We start from the raw sequence: 15484 nt of genomic DNA on the forward strand, positions 1-15484 counted from the left end.
CACAAATCTGTCCCAGAGTTTGCATACAAGGAGCATCTGGGCCTGCAGCCCCGGAAGAACGCCAGGCTGGGGGCTGGGGGGGGCTGCTGCCTGACCCCCCCCCCCCTCGGGCTGCTTCTGAATGCAAAGTTTAAAAAACAGTCAGCTCATGCTCTTCCTAATTATGCAGCCGAAAAGATCATTAGCAATACCCCGGGATGACTTTCTGTCGAATTTCGTGGCGTCTTTACCTTAAAACGAGAATTGATTAGTCTCCCCCCCCCCCCCTCCCCTCTCTGCGCGATAAATAATACATCCCTTGATTTTCCCAGCTATTGATCGCCCTGGCTTTGCGGCTGCAGTGCACGCAGGTCACTACCTATCCCGGAGCAGGGGACTTACCGCCTCCTGAAGGTCCCGGCCCGGCGCTGCTGGACAGCACACGACTTCCCTGTCCCCACCTCCGCTCTCCCCTCCCCCCCAGCCTGCGGTGTGGGCTCTCTTAAAGCAGCAGCCCGCCTTCTGATGGCCTCGCCTGCCACGATGAATGCCACTTGCGAGGGTCCTGCAGGCAAACGGTTAATGTAAATGTGCTGCTGCTAAGTGGGAGTGCCTTGCGCGTATTTCAGCTGTCGGCGGCTCAGTGCGCGGCGGCTCCAGCGAAGGCTCAGCAGCCTCCAGCGCACTGACCATGTGGTCACTCCCGTGGCATCTCCAGAGAGGACGCAGCCTCGGCTAAGACCGGCCCGCCGGCCTCATGCCTTCTGCCGCAGGGGCGTCCTAGCCCCCTCTGCGGAACTCGCAAACCTGCCAGGAAAACGCGCGCAAGGACTTGCATTTCCCACCGCATCTTCCAGAACAAAAAATACGAAAAGGTAACTGCTGGGTCTTCTTTTAACGCAGCGTTGCAAAGACTGCTTGCAGGATTCTGCTCCTTGCATCCTGAATAACCCGAGAGCACTTTGCAAGCAGAAACCGGGGACTTCCGGCTCCTTTGTAGACACTGAGGGCTTTTATTCCACATTTTTACATGTAGCATGCGCTTGTGCAATGAATATAACATGGTCTGGAAATCCTACATTTCCGATTCATTGTTGTTGTCTTTATCCTGAATACCTATTTGCGGTTAGGAAAGCAAGCGGAGCTTTAATTATAGGGGGGATGGAAGTTTTATTCACATTTTAACTCAGCACACTTCTGCTATTTTGTGTAATTACAATTAAAGCTGCTTAATACCAATCCTTTTAGATAAGCTAATTTGTTTGGCACCCACTTCCTTCTGCTCCTTTTACGTGTTGGACTCTTAAATGGCACAGTTAAGTAATCTTCCTCGCTGCTAATCTTCTGTAAAGACATTAAAAGGGATGAATTTCTGGCTGCTCAAATTGTTGTATTCATCGAGCCATCCTCTACTTAAAAATAACCTGAGAAAAGGTCAGAGGAAAAAAGAGCAGCCTTGACTCCAGCTGCTGGCACATTCTCTTAAATACATTTGCAGCCTTTAAATAAGTCAGGTAATTTCTGTATCCAGTTACTGACAAGAACCTGAACTTCCCTTCCTCCGGGCTGCCTTTTTTGGGTGACGGTGTGGGATGGGGAGGGGAGGAGATGGTTAAATACAGTTGGTGGGCTAGCGAGTCACCGCCGGAGTAAAAGAAAGAGCCTGAGTTTATTTAAGCGAGGATTTGCTTTAAGTTCTCTGTTATCCACTCTCATTGTAAGTTGGTGGTGGTTGTTGGGTTTTATTTTTTAATAACTTGGAACAAGTGTAACTTAACCCCCCCATAACTTTACAAGGAGAACTCAAGCGGGGTTGCCATAGGTTAAGAAGAGGAAGCGTTTGCAAAGTAAGCAGTGTGCACTGAGCAGAAGGAGGTTTTTTATTGCGGCTGGGCGAGGGGGTCCTTCCGTCGCCCTGCTCCTCCCGTCAGCCTCGGCAGGTCTAACGCTGGCCTCTCTCTCTCTCTCTCTCTCCCCCTCTCCGCAGCTGCGCAGGGCATGGAGGCCATCGCCGCTCCGCTGGGCACCGCCAGGGACGCCAGCTCGTCGCCCCCCTCCAAGCCAGAGCTGCAGCCGCCCTACGCCCTGAAGCCCAACCAGGTGGGCGAGGCGTCGCTCTACGGCGTGCCCATCGTCTCCCTGGTCATCGACGGGCAGGAGCGCCTGTGCCTGGCGCAGATCTCCAACACCCTGCTGAAGAGCTACAGCTACAACGAGATCCACAACCGGCGGGTGGCCCTGGGCATCACCTGCGTGCAGTGCACGCCCGTGCAGCTGGAGATCCTGCGCCGCGCCGGGGCCATGCCCATCTCGTCGCGCCGCTGCGGCATGATCACCAAGCGCGAGGCGGAGCGCCTGTGCAAGTCCTTCCTGGGCGAGCACAAGCCGCCCAAGCTGCCCGAGAACTTCGCCTTCGACGTGGTGCACGAGTGCGCCTGGGGCTCGCGCGGCTCCTTCATCCCCGCGCGCTACAACAGCTCGCGCGCCAAGTGCATCAAGTGCGCCTACTGCAGCCTCTACTTCTCGCCCAACAAGTTCATCTTCCACTCGCACCGCACGCCCGACGCCAAGTACACGCAGCCCGACGCGGCCAACTTCAACTCCTGGCGCCGCCACCTGCGCCTGAGCGACCGCGGGGCCAGCGACGAGCTCAGCCACTCCTGGGAGGACGTCAAGGCCATGTTCAACGGGGGCACCCGCAAGCGCACCTTCTCCCTGCAGCAGCAGCAGCAGGCAGGCCCCGCCGCCCCGCACAAGGGCCCCGAGCAGCCGCCCAAGAGCCTGCGGCCCGCCAGCCCCGGCTCGCCGGCGCCCGCCTCCGCCTCGCTGCAGGTGCGCAGCTACCCGCTCATCCCCGTGCCCAGCAAAGGCTTCGGGCTGCTGCAGAAGCTGCCGCCGCCGCTCTTCCCGCACCCCTACGGCTTCCCGGCCTTCGGGCTCTGCCCCAAGAAGGACGAGGGCGGCGGCGGCGGCAGCGCAGGAGGCGGGGGCGGCGCGGAGCCCGGGAAGGGCCTGCCTGGCATGTTCTGGCCAGCCGGGGCCGCCGCCGCCGCCGCTAAGGACGCCGTCTACCCCTCCTTCCCCGTCTTCTGGCCGGCGGCCGGGGGACTCCCCGTCGGCCCCTACCCGGCAGCGGCGCAGGCTCAGCCCAAGGCCGGCGGCGAGTTGGAGGCCGAGCGCGGTGGCGGCGGGGCCTGCAGTCCCGCTGACGGCCAGCAGGGGGCGGAGGGCAGCGAGCGCTGCCCCAGCGCAGAGGAGCGTTCCGGGGACGAGGCAGGCGCGGGGGCTGCGGCCCGACGGAAGCTCCGCTACGTCTCCGCCTTCCGGCCCGTGGTGAAGGACGCGGAGAGCATCGCCAAGCTGTACGGCAGCCGCGAGCCCGGGGGCCCCTACCGCGCTGCGCACGGCTACGTCTCGCCGGACCTGCTCAGCGAGAGCTCGGACACCGCCGACGAGCCCGACGTGGACGTGGAGTCGAACCGCGGCCCCGACGAGGAGGACGACGACGAGGAGCCGCCGCTGCCGGGGCCCGGCGCGGAGGGCTACGAGGTGGGCAGCGTGCAGGAGGCTTTCTTGCGCGGGGGAGGGGGGAGGTAGGGCAGAGCAGAGCAGACGCGGCTTCCAAATACAGGCCAGGCTGATTTGTATTTACCCCTTTGAACAGCTGTAAAATTTACATCCAGGCGCATTCAAATACAAATAAGGAGGCGGCCTAATAGGGCTCCCTTTATGCAGCGGGAAATTACCCCAAATTAGGCGGATGCTTTGAAAGCTCTTGGGCAGTGAATTTTAAATGGGGTAATTTTCTCTGGAGCACTAATAATTGCATTTAGTAAAACGTTTGCCCTCTTCTGTTTTTCTTTCTTTTTGGGAAAGCAGAGATTACAGCATCTGCGTTACTGTTGCAAATAATTTTGTGACCCTCCAATGTTCATGGGCTTTAATGAATGCATTTTCTTCCCGGAATAAACAAATCTGCCTTGAGCAGGGCCGGGGGCTTAAGAACTCCTCTCTTCTCTTCCGCTTGCAGGTGTACGCGCAGGAAGGCGAAGGGCAGGTGCAGCTCCTGAAGAGCCCGGCCGGCACTTACCCCGAGGCCACCGGTGAGCAGCAGCAGGGGGGTCGCTTTTGCACTTATATTGCGTCTAATTTCAGAGCAGATGAGTCCGCTGGTCGCTATGTCTTACGGGGCTTTGCTGCCTTTCTGAATCCTCCCTTTCTTCTCCTCCTCCTCGCAGAGCACGAAGCGGACGAGGTGCGCTCCGCGGCGGCGGCGGACGAGCTGGAGACCCGAAAGTCCTACATGGAACAAAGGAACCACCTCGCCCAGCCCAGCCCGGTCGATGCCGACAGAGGTAAGAGGCAAACTCTGTCGCCCTGGGGCTTCTCCTACTTCCAGGGCTGCTTGTATGCGCCGCTCTTGCGAGGAGCCTTTTATTCCAAGTGAGGGCTGCAGTCCGCGCACATAAAAGATCCTCTGACACCGCTTGTTCCGACCGGGAAGGAGCTGGTTTAAATCAACAGTAAAAAGCCTGTCCCCTGCAGCTTTTTACCAGCTAAATATTTAAAGAACTGGGTGATCTCTGAGTTTCAGATGATGCTGTCTGCTCCCACTTGCAAGCTGCTTTCTTTGCTGTGAAGACGTTTGTTTAGTAAAATAAAGATGAAAGCAGGGTATCTCAGAATAAGTCCCTACCGCAGCCTGCCTGCTGTACAAATGTGTTGTGTACTGTTTTCTGTCTTGTAATGTCAGTCCAGCCTGCTACCATTAAAGATTTGGGGCTTGCCTTGCTCTTGTCGGCTGAATTTCTTTGAGCTGCGCGGCGCTGCGCGTTTCCTTGCCCTGGCCGCGTAACCCTGTCAGCTCCTATTATTCCACTACAGGTGAGGAAGGGCTTAGAGTGGATGGTGCTGGCGCCCAGCTTGTAGAAAAAGACTTTGAGAACATGGCGAAAGGTGAGGTTTCTGAGCTTTTCCTGGAAAGACGGGAGCCCTTCTGGAAGGCTTGAAGAGCCAGGGGTTAGCTCGGGCTCCTTCTAACTCCAGTCACCCGAGGGTGGAAAAAAAGAGGAATAAGCTCCCAAATTAAAAAAAAACCAAAAAAAAAGCTCCTTCGAGGGAAAAACGGCCTCTCTCAGTGCTTGATGCATTTCTAAATGAGTTGGGTTCCTGCTGCAGTCCCAGGACTCCTTAAGGAAGTCTCTTTTTTTTCTTGCTGCCTTGCTGGGCTGAAGTCCCGAGTTTGCCAGATCCCCCGGTCCCTCCTTACAGACAGGATCATTGCCCCAGATCCCCCGGTCCCTCCTTACAGACAGGATCATTGCCCCAGTCTGAAGAAAATGGGCCCCGCATTCGTAGTTCACTTCCGTCAGGAATCATTTAGGAATTTTAAGTGATCGAATTTCTTTTTGTTTGTTTTGCTTTTTAATTTGTTTTGTGTGTATGTGTTTTGGGGTTTTTTTTTTCTTTTCTACAGAGAGGGAAAATGTTTGAATTCCACAGCAATCTATGTAATTAACGCCCGACTGTTCTGTACGACCACTTTACTAAATCGTGTAATTAATTATAGCATCACTACCGTCTATTGTCGTTTTGTATCGTTACCATACTCTGTATCTCGTCCTCAAAGTGCTGTAGAATAACGATTTCGTTGCCTCACTGTTGTATTAGTTTAGCACTGTTATGGAATTAGTATATTCTATACGAAATGTTAATCAATTCAGGCTTGTCCTGAATTTCTTGTGTTTATTTCTATTGGGACTTTTTTTTTTTTTTTTTTGGCGCTTGGATGTTAATTTTATTAGAGGGTTCAATTCACCCCCTTCTCTTTTTAACGTCACTTTCTATAATGGCTGAGGTCGGTCGTGTGCGGATCCTTCCTGAAACGGAAACGGATCGGGCAGATCGAGGGGGCTGGTAATGCCCCAGACTTTAACCATACTGGCTGTTAAGTTTATTTCTAATGCTGAACAAGAGCCATTTGTATGATAGAGCAGTGCGTTATATGCGAGTATGCATCCATACGCCTCATTGCGCTATAGTAAAAGAGCCATTCTTCCACGGGAAACAAATGCAGGGCACAGACCTCACAGCTTTATAATGCAAGCATTTATATAGATAAGCGCGGACGCACAAATATGTGTGTAATATCTATATACACACATAGTGTGTGCGCACGGTTGTTTGTTTTCTGTCGATATTTTATATTTCTGTGGCCATTTAAAGGGGGTGGGAGTCTGCATGTGCCCGTGTATTATATTTTGCATTTGGGCTGGAGCTGAGCGGAGATCTTGGGGGATGGCCGGAGGAGTCTGCTGTGTATTTGGAGCTGGGGATAGAGTTTGTAGTGCGGGGAGGACCCACATACCGGGCTTGCTTTGGGAAGCTTCACACTTGTGCTCACCCGAGGTCCATGTTTTTAACAGATGAATTGCAAAAACTGCTAGTGGAGCAGATGGATCTGCGAAAGAAACTGGAGCGCGAGTTTCAGAGCTTGAAAGGTACCGGCTGCACTTTCTTATCCAACTTGAGGCAGTTTCCAGCTGCAGTTTGGTGACTCCCGGGCAGGGCCGGGGAATCTGCTGCAGGTCCCCACACCCTGGGCGGAAGCAGTAGACGCGCAGGCAGGCGCAGGCCTTGCACGAAAATCCCACTGCTCCGGAGCTCTAATTAATAGCAGAGAGGGGGAAGGCTAGGGCGCCGGCTGTCGGGAACGTGCACCCCTGGGTGGCAAGGGCTGGCAGCAGCACCTAACCCTGCCTTCCGTTTCTCAGATAACTTTCAGGACCAGATGAAGAGGGAGCTGGCCTATAGAGAGGAGATGGTGCAGCAGCTGCAGATTGTGAGAGGTAAGAGGCCTTCAGGCTTTAGCGCACTCATTTAGCTCGCAATGGAAGGTAATTTAACTTTTTTTGGGGTAAATGTAATATCCTTTGTATACTCCGATTAGCTTCAGAATTGCAAACAAGCGCAACAAAGGGCTGGAAGGCATCATTACAAGCAGTGATTGAAGGGCCTAAGCACAGCCATTTCCTTCCCTTTTGTAAATTAAAAATCGAGGCGTAAAATTACCTGTGCTAATGCCCAAGTTTGCTTTAATTGTGGTTAGAGCCGGCTGCCTCCCACTCCACTTTTTTTTTTTTTTTAATTTTGCACTCTCTATTCTAAGCGCCTAATCCACGGGTGACTGGAGGTTTTCTGCTTCTCGCCTCTCCGTCCGTGCCTGCTCCTTTTTTTTTCCCGGATTCGCTGCTGGGGCCTCTTCTTCTGGCTCCGGTGCAGACTTTCTTTCCTTTGTCTCCCTCAGATACTCTGTGCAATGAGTTAGACCAGGAGCGGAAGGCGCGCTATGCCATTCAGCAGAAACTCAAAGGTACTTTCTTCCACACGGGAGGGGGAGGGGAGCCTGGTCTGAGGGGGGGGGGGGGGGCACTGCCCTCCCTGTACCCCTGGCGCGGGGGCTCGGCTGCGGCCACGGGAGAAGTAATGTCTTGGTCGTCTGTTCCCCTTCAGAAGCCCATGATGCTCTCCATCATTTCTCTTGTAAGATGCTGACTCCAAGGCCCTGCACCGGGAGCTGCTCCTTCAAAGCCCCTCCGCCGCCCCCGTGATCCAGCTCTGGACCCTGCGACGAGCCTGGGAAGGCGCCGAGGCCTGCAAGGAGTGGGGCAGCGCCCACCACCTGTGACCGGCACCCGCGGGGCCTGAGCCCGCCCCCGCGCACTCCAAGCCCTGCGGACACGGACCCAGCTCTGTAAATAGCGCGCTGCGCTTCCACCTGTAAATCGTGTACAGAACGCGCAAACGTGGGGGCAGCCACAAGGTCCCCTGTACATTACAGTACTACCGACTGTGAATAGAATATATAAATATATATATATATATAGTATACATATATATATATAAATGCCTCTTCCAGGAGCGTCTCTGTATTCACTGTCTTTAATACATATTGTATGTCCCGGTTTCATTACGCGGTGGGGAAGTGACTGTGCAATAGACGTGGTGGTGATTTTATTGATACCGTATTTATTGATTTTTCATTTATTTATTCGGTTTTTATTTGCTTTTATCAACGGTTGTAAATTCTAAGCAGCACTTTAAAGAGCAATTTATGGACTCGTGTAAAAAAACAAAAAACTCGTTTAAAAAAAACTGTACAAGTGACTTTGTTTTAAATTAAAAGAAAAAACAAAAACAAAAAAACACCAACCCTTGAACCAGCCGGAGGCTTTTTTTTTATTTTTATGAAACGAGGCTGAAAGACAAAAATGCGGCAAAGGCTGTGAATGGCACCCGGGAGCCGCGGTAAAGAAGGGGCGAGCCCCCCCCCTGCAGTGGCTCTGGACACCTGCAAGCCCCTTCCGTGCACGACGGGAAGAGGCTTAGAAATGAGCTCCCCAGCGCCCCTTTCCTGGGGGTGATATTTTATTTTCTTAGGAAAAGTGCTTGGGGGACAGCTTGGGCCTATTCCAGGCGCTCCGTGTGGATTTTGTTTGCGTTTATTAAACACTGCAGGCAAATGTGCCGGCGGCACCGCGGGGCCTCCAGCGGGGCCTCCGCTTTCGGCTCAATGAGAGATCCGCTCTTAGGTCTTTTCACAAGGTTAGGGGAGAGAGAGAGCCCTTCCTCCCTGGGGCTATCGGAGGCCAGAATCCCTTTTCAGGGGTAAGGAAAGGAAGAAGGGGGGGGGGGGTGCAGCTTGCTCCAGGGGTGGGGAGCATGAGGGGCCCGCCTGGGCTTGGCTTGGATCCGGGGGGTTCGCTGCTGCACTTCTGGCTCCCGCCAGCAGAGGGCCGCAGTGCACGGGCCGGCGCTCGCACCTTAACCTGATTTTGCTGGGATAAACCTGATTTTCAAATCCCGCTTCAGAGAAATGGAGAGAAGAAGGCTTCTGTCTGCAGATAAGTCAGACAACGGCTGTACATTAAAAGTAAAGGCATCTCGAATGATTTTATCCCCGATCTTATTCTTAGACTGAAAACAAGTGCATTCATTATATTAATGGGGCAGATGTACTGCAGCGTTTCCCCATTTGTAAGTGTGGGGAAAGTGCTTGGTCCATGTGGCCTTTTCAGGGGAGGGCAGAGTCCTGTGTGAGGAGGAGGCCTGTTACATTCAGAACAGAAGGGCCCAAAACGTCTTCCAGACTTCCTTTCAGCTCCTGGTCAGAGTGGGGCACCTCTTTCATTAAAAAAGACAGATAGACAGACAGCAGCAAATGCTAGCAACTATTGCAGAGATTGGGCGTAACTTGAGCGATAGCTCTACCCGTGCGCCCCATGGCATTCTTTGAAAATGGCTTCAGTCACCAGCTAGGCCGCGCCCTGGCCCCCGCTGCTGGCAGACGGTGAAATCCGTCCCGAGCCAGCAGCTTGCACAGGAGATCTTCCGCCCAAGCGCTGCTGCTGCTGATCCACTTCCTTCAGCTGCACCACTTTCCCCCTACCCCCAAAATCACTGGAAAGCAGCGTCTGGGAATTTCTGGCTCAGCTTCAGGAAAATTTAACCATTGTTGGCCCTGAAGTAATCTAAAAGTAATCAATAATCAGTAATTGATTACTTGCTAAGAAAAGCAATCAGTGCTGATTACGTTAGTGAACAAGTAATTAGTACTCCAGCTGATAATTCCCCAGTCTTGTTACACCCGCTTTATAACCAAGGCAGGGCTCTGGGGAAAGGCCGGGCTGTCCAGATGTGCAAAATCGAATCTACTAAAGGTGCTGCCGTCAGGAACCCTTTTTCTCTGAGGTTAATGAGGGTGGCCATCGCAGCAGGTCTGAAAGCTCCTGTGCTGGGGCTTGGAGGTTTGCAATGGTCTCCTGTCCATTGCTCTGTTATCTCAGATGGATTCCCATGGTTTCATTGCTAAGCAATCGGCCCGAGCCTGCCAGACCCACCTGGTTGCACTGCTGCCTGTTACCGTCTAACCTATGATCTTAGGCACTTTGTCGTGCACCCTCACTGCTATTTAAACATGGCCCTGCCACCTGATCCAGGCAGCCATTCTATGCCTTCCCTACCCTGTCCATGAAAAAAAACAATTCCTAATGTTCCCGAGGCCGCCCTCTTGGAGTCTCACTTTATGATCTTCTTGAAGACCTTCCCTTCCTCTGAATAAAGCTTTCCTCCTGCGTTCTGCCAACACCTTTCCTGCAGGGGTGGCCTTTGGCTAGAGCCAGCTGTGCAGTTGCCCATGGCACAGTGAGATGAGGGTTGCCCATCCTACAAAAACTGGCAGCAGTCAATTCAAAACTCTGACTGATCTTCAAGGCTCTGAGAGCGAGGCTGGTCGTCTACAAGCCCTCCGGCCCTCGGAGTCTCCTTAGGCACCCTGTTGACAAATCAAAAGACGGGTTAACCGTAGGAGCAGCACCTGCCTTCTGGAACCCCACCAAATCCATGACTGCTCCCCTGCCAGCTTTTTAATACCAAACCCATAAGCTATCCTGGAAAGCAGATGAAAACGTACTTTCCTCCATGCCTTATAAGGCTAACAAACCATGCAGCACCATTTCTGAGCATAAGAACATGAGATTTGCCATACTGGGTCAGACCAAGGGTCCATCGAGCCCAGCATCCTGTTTCCAACAGTGGCCAATCCAAGTCACAAGTACCCAAACATAAATAGGTCCCAGGCTACTAATGCCAGCAACAAGCAATGGCTATTCCCTATTGATTAATAGCAGGTTATGGACTTCTCCTCCAGGAACTTATCCAAACCTTCTTTAAACCCAGTTACACCTACTGCTGTAACCACATCCTCTGGCAACAAATTCCAAAACTTAATTATGTGTTTAATGAAAAATATTTTTTTCTGATTTGTTTTAAATATGGTACTTGCTAACTTCATGGAGAACCCCCTACTCTTTGCATTATCCAAAAGAGTAAATAACTGTTTCATATTTACCCATTATAGTCCTTTCATGATTTTAAACACCTCTATCATATCCCCCCTCAGCCGTCTCTTCTCCAAGCTGAAAAGTCCTAACCTCTTTAGTCTTTCCTCATAGAGGAGCCATATCATCTTCTTTATCATTTTGGTCGTCCTTCTGTGGTGACCAGAGTTGTACACAGTATTCAAGGTGCGGTCTCACCATGGAGCGATACAGAGGCATTATGACATTTTCCGTTTTATTCATCATTCCCTTCTTAATTCCTAACATTCTGTTTGCTTTTGACTGCCATGGGAAGCTTGCTGAGCATTCGGGATGGACCATTTGGTCTTTTTCTGCCAGCAATACTATGTTATGTCTTGCTGTGAGGTTGTTCTTTCACTTTCTGTCCATCTTTTCAGACTGGACCTGTTAGGCTGCTACACCCACCTACGGGTCTCTGGCTGAAAGTTACTGCTCTCATAGGTTGGGTGAATTCCTTAGTCAGAAAGACATAAGAAATCCACATAAATATTAAGCCAGCCAGCCTAGCTAATACTTCATTTTCTTCCTGGCAGTTGTTTTGGTCTCTTTTGATCGTCTCCTAGCTTTCATCTCAGGTGGAGCTCCTGCTGACGTTTTCAGGATGGAGGGAGAATTATTTCATGGCAGAGAAACGTAATCATTCCTATCACTGGGCAGGACAGAGGGGAATCCTGCACAACCCCACAGTATTTGTCACCTTTCTTTTTTCCACATGCACTTAAAGTTATTTTCCTCTAAACTTTGATCTTTTTCCGTTTTCTTCTAGGGCAGTGCTGGGGCTCACTCCCCCTGCCCTGCTCAGCACCGCTTTATGGCATTTCTGGCTCCTTTCACCTTCTGGTTCAGGCTTCTTTTATTGTTGTTTTTTTCTGCAAACCAAACATCAGGAACTTAGCAAAGTACCTGAGAGACTTAAAAGAAAGACTAAAATGTTTGTTTCGATACTTTGCTGTTAGGAGACCTTCAGGCCAATTCAATAAGAAGCAGGGGAGAATGGGCTCTCCGTGCTGAGCGCCCACTCTCCCAACGCATGTCCAGCCACCTCTCCTGGGCACGCCATCCTGTACTTAAAAGAAGGGTCATGCTAAAAGGGAGGCACTAGGGATGATAGCGTTGCCCTAGCACTTCCTTATCAGCGGCAACCCAGTAAAGGTGACTCTGTCAGAGGGTTCAGGAAACCAATGCCCAATTTTACGAACCCGCCGACAGCCATAGGTTAGGAAAACGAATGCTGGTAAAATTGAGCATCTGTTCTCAATCTGACCAGCCGTCGCACTTTTATTTATTTATTTACATTTTTGTTTCCTCTGACTTAATATCGCTAGGATATTATGTCGCAGGGTGTACAGAAAAGCAGTTTTTGTTCTGCTTTTCTACACTTTTCTGAGCATAAAATGTGCGGATTGGTTGCACATTTTACTTTCGGTATCCCAGGTGAATAACTAATAGCTTCATCAACATGCATTTGCATGTGATGAGCGCTATTAGTTTCCCGAGGGGGTTTGCTGTGCGTTTTTGACATGCAAAACCCCTTATAGTATAAGGGATAGTGGATGCGCATCGAAAACGCACGTCCAAGTGCGTACTAAACAGTGCGCTCGGCCGAGCGCACCATGCAATATCGGCCTGCTTCTCTTTAATAAGGGGCGGAGCTCTTTATAATCTCTCTCTCTCTCTCTCTCTCTCTCTCTCTCTCGCCTGGGGCCGGATGATAAGGATGGGGGAGGGGAAGTGGCACAGAGCTAATCCTGTCTAACTTCTGCCGGGAAATTATCTCTGTGCTTTACAAGGCTGCAGTATACCGACTTTATGGACCTCCAGACAAAGGAATTCCTGTGCTGGCAGCTTCCCAGATAAATGGAGAAGCAGACAGGAGGCAGGTTTGGGGAGCGAACAGCTGCAGTGAAGTCCTGCAGGGGCAAACACACAGAGGGCAGTAGAGGGCACCTGCATCCCTGATGGCAGCTGCGGTTTCTTCCTTAGTGGAATTCTTACTTCACTTTCAGCCCAGAAGCCAACACAGCTGTGACTACATAACCTGAGCAGACTGCACGTCTGTATCATCTTCCCTAGCTGGTGGGGATGAGGAATGTTCAGCCTGCTCCGGGATTGCACATGTGCAGACACTGCCTAAAGCTCACATCAATTCTTCTTGCCCTTTTGTAGACTCTTGTGCTTTAAAATAAGTAGCGTCTGCTTTAGTAACTTATAGCAGTCCTTGAGGCTTCCAAGCAAGTTACTTATAGGCTTCAGCTACTGCCCAATAGTGCTGCTAAACTGAGTTTTAGAGAGCCCAAATGTGCAAGGGTGAGAGGGCTCCATTTAAATTATTGGCTATCACCGTCTGTTCCAGGAGAATTACCAGTCCAAAACAGGGATGTGCATTCGTTTCAAACAAATGATAAAAAATGGGACAAATAAGGCAAATTTGTTTTATTTGGGATGTCCCAAAATGAATTGGGGGCCTCTGAATGAAACAAACCTTATTTGTTGAATTCATTTGAAAACAAAATGCATCAGGCCTAAGCCCAAAGCAGGAGCTGCAGCTTACGCCCTAGTGCAGTGATGGCAAACTCCAGGAGTGCCACAAACAGGCCAGGTTTTCAGGATATACACAATGAATATGCATGAGAAAGATTTGCATGCACTGCCTGCATTGTATGCAAATCTATCTCATGCATATTCATTGTGGATATCCTGAAAACCTGGCCTGTTTGTGGCACTCGAGGACTGGAATTCTCCACCACTGCCCTAGTGCGACACCAGCGCCACAGCCTAAGCCTAGGTCCAAAGTCAGGGCCTCCCCTAGGGCATAGGATGAGGCTCAAAGAAGGGGCCGCAGCCTAGGCCCGAGTGCAATGCCGGGGCCTAGGTTGAGACTCAAAAAAGGTCTTACCTGATCTGTTGTGTACTTGATGGCCTGGACCCAGGCCCGATGCTACAATTTGACACAGAATCCAGGCCTTGATGCCTGGGCTGTGACCTAAGAGGCTGGGTCCTAATTCCTGGGCTTCAGCCTAGGCAAGAGCATAAACCTAGGCCCACTGTGACCCATTCTGGAGGCCCAATGCTGTGATGCAACCTGGAGGCCGGGTGTTGATGTCAGGGACTCAGCCTAGGCTGAGGGCAGAGCCTGGACCCAGGCCCAATGTCATTACCTGACTCTGAGGCTGGGTCCCGATGCCTGGGTCTCGACCTAGGCCAGATCCTGGACCTAGGCTCACTACTATGACCTGGTACAGAGGCCAAGTCCCAACGATGGGGCCTGGGCTGGACCTAGGCCCGATGCCATGAGCCAACGCAGAGACTGATACCTTGTACTCAGCCTAGGCTGGAGCCTGTACCCAGCTCTGCTGCTGTGAGTCAACATGGAGGCTGGGTCCCGATGCTGAAGCCTCGGCCTAGGCCCAGAGCCCAGGCTTCACAGCTGCTCCCTCATCATCCTTTTCTTCTCTTCTAACACAGTCCGCTGGGGTTGCTCTAGAGTTAATTAACTCCGGCATATTCACCCCAAGGATGGTGCCATTTTGATATTCAGCAAGTTGTACAGTTTTGATGCAGTGGATGGTGTTGGACGAGACGAGGATGACGAGGGAGCAGCTGCGAGGCCTGGGCCGAGGCCTCAGTTTTTGGACCTGGCCTCTGGGTGGGGTCATAGTGTCAGGCCTGGGTTTGGGTTTGGGCTAAGGCCCAGGCATTGGGACCTAATCTCTGGCCTGGGTCCTGCCTCCTGTCTCCTTCCTAGGCCCAGGCTTCAGGCTTAGTTTCAGCTGAGGTGAAGGCCAGGGTCGCGGTGACAGAAGGCTCCCACAGCTTATGCAAGGCCAAGGCTTCATCTGGGTGTAGGCCTCACTGGAAGATCACCGGACTGGGTAAGTGGGGGCCGGGGGGGGCCGGGGGGGGGGATCCTGGCTCCGGTATTTTTCCGGGCTGGCAGATGTAGGACCCAGGAGGCCTCATTTTCATTTTTAGGCTGATTTGGGGGGGGGGGGGTGTTTCTTAATTTATTATTTGAATCATTTTTTTCTCATGACTGAAATGAATCAAACAATCCACGAACTGAAATTCATGGAAAACAAATCTCCCAAAAACGAGCTGAAAATGAAAACAAATCTTTCCCCCTACACATCCCTAGTCCAAAGTATCTTTTAGATAAATTGAACTGGTATAGACCTGGGCAAGATTTGAGATCTTCTCAGGGCTGCTTATTGACAGTGGTTTTAGCTCAGATTTAGTTGAAATGTTATGCAAATCAAGTCTTAATTGTGGCTCTGCAGACAGAAAACAGTCTACCAGAGTTCAATTACCTGAAATTCTACAAGCAGGTGTTCCCTAAGGTGGTAGAAGCAAGGATGAGGAAGGAGGCAGCTGGATGGTTTTTGTTTTGTTGTTTTTAATGTGTTTGATTAGTTTGTTTTAGTTCTTGTTTTTAATTTTTGTTTTATTTTTTATGATTGTGAGGGTTTATTTGTAAATTATTTTTATACTGATTATACATAGGGACCTTCATTTTCAGTTTATCTTTTTCTCCAGGGAATTTCTCAGTATTTATTATATTGAACAAAAATGGGGAAAAAAAATAAGTG

At 51.2% G+C, this 15484-nt stretch overlaps 1 protein-coding gene across 4 annotated transcripts; it reads left to right on the forward strand.

The window, feature by feature from the left end:
- The first annotated feature begins 644 nt into the window (after window positions 1-644).
- SKOR1 (SKI family transcriptional corepressor 1) lies at window positions 645-8196 on the forward strand. Of its 4 annotated transcripts, none has more exons than XM_029575233.1 (9): window positions 645-854; window positions 1967-3528; window positions 4010-4082; window positions 4218-4334; window positions 4864-4935; window positions 6405-6479; window positions 6753-6827; window positions 7286-7351; window positions 7527-8196. In XM_029575233.1, exons 2-9 carry the CDS (start codon window positions 1978-1980, stop codon window positions 7664-7666), a joined length of 2169 nt encoding a protein of 722 aa, XP_029431093.1. In that variant the 5' UTR covers window positions 645-854; window positions 1967-1977; the 3' UTR covers window positions 7667-8196. The 4 variants fall into 4 exon arrangements, with proteins under 4 accessions (XP_029431093.1, XP_029431095.1, XP_029431096.1 ...); XM_029575234.1 differs by lacking the exon at window positions 645-854 and adding an exon at window positions 1710-1826; XM_029575235.1 differs by lacking the exon at window positions 4864-4935.
- The last annotated feature ends 7288 nt before the right edge of the window (window positions 8197-15484 follow it).

The sequence above is a fragment of the Rhinatrema bivittatum genome, chromosome 13 (assembly GCF_901001135.1).
Source record: "Rhinatrema bivittatum chromosome 13, aRhiBiv1.1, whole genome shotgun sequence".
In the NCBI taxonomy this organism is placed as follows: domain Eukaryota; kingdom Metazoa; phylum Chordata; class Amphibia; order Gymnophiona; family Rhinatrematidae; genus Rhinatrema; species Rhinatrema bivittatum.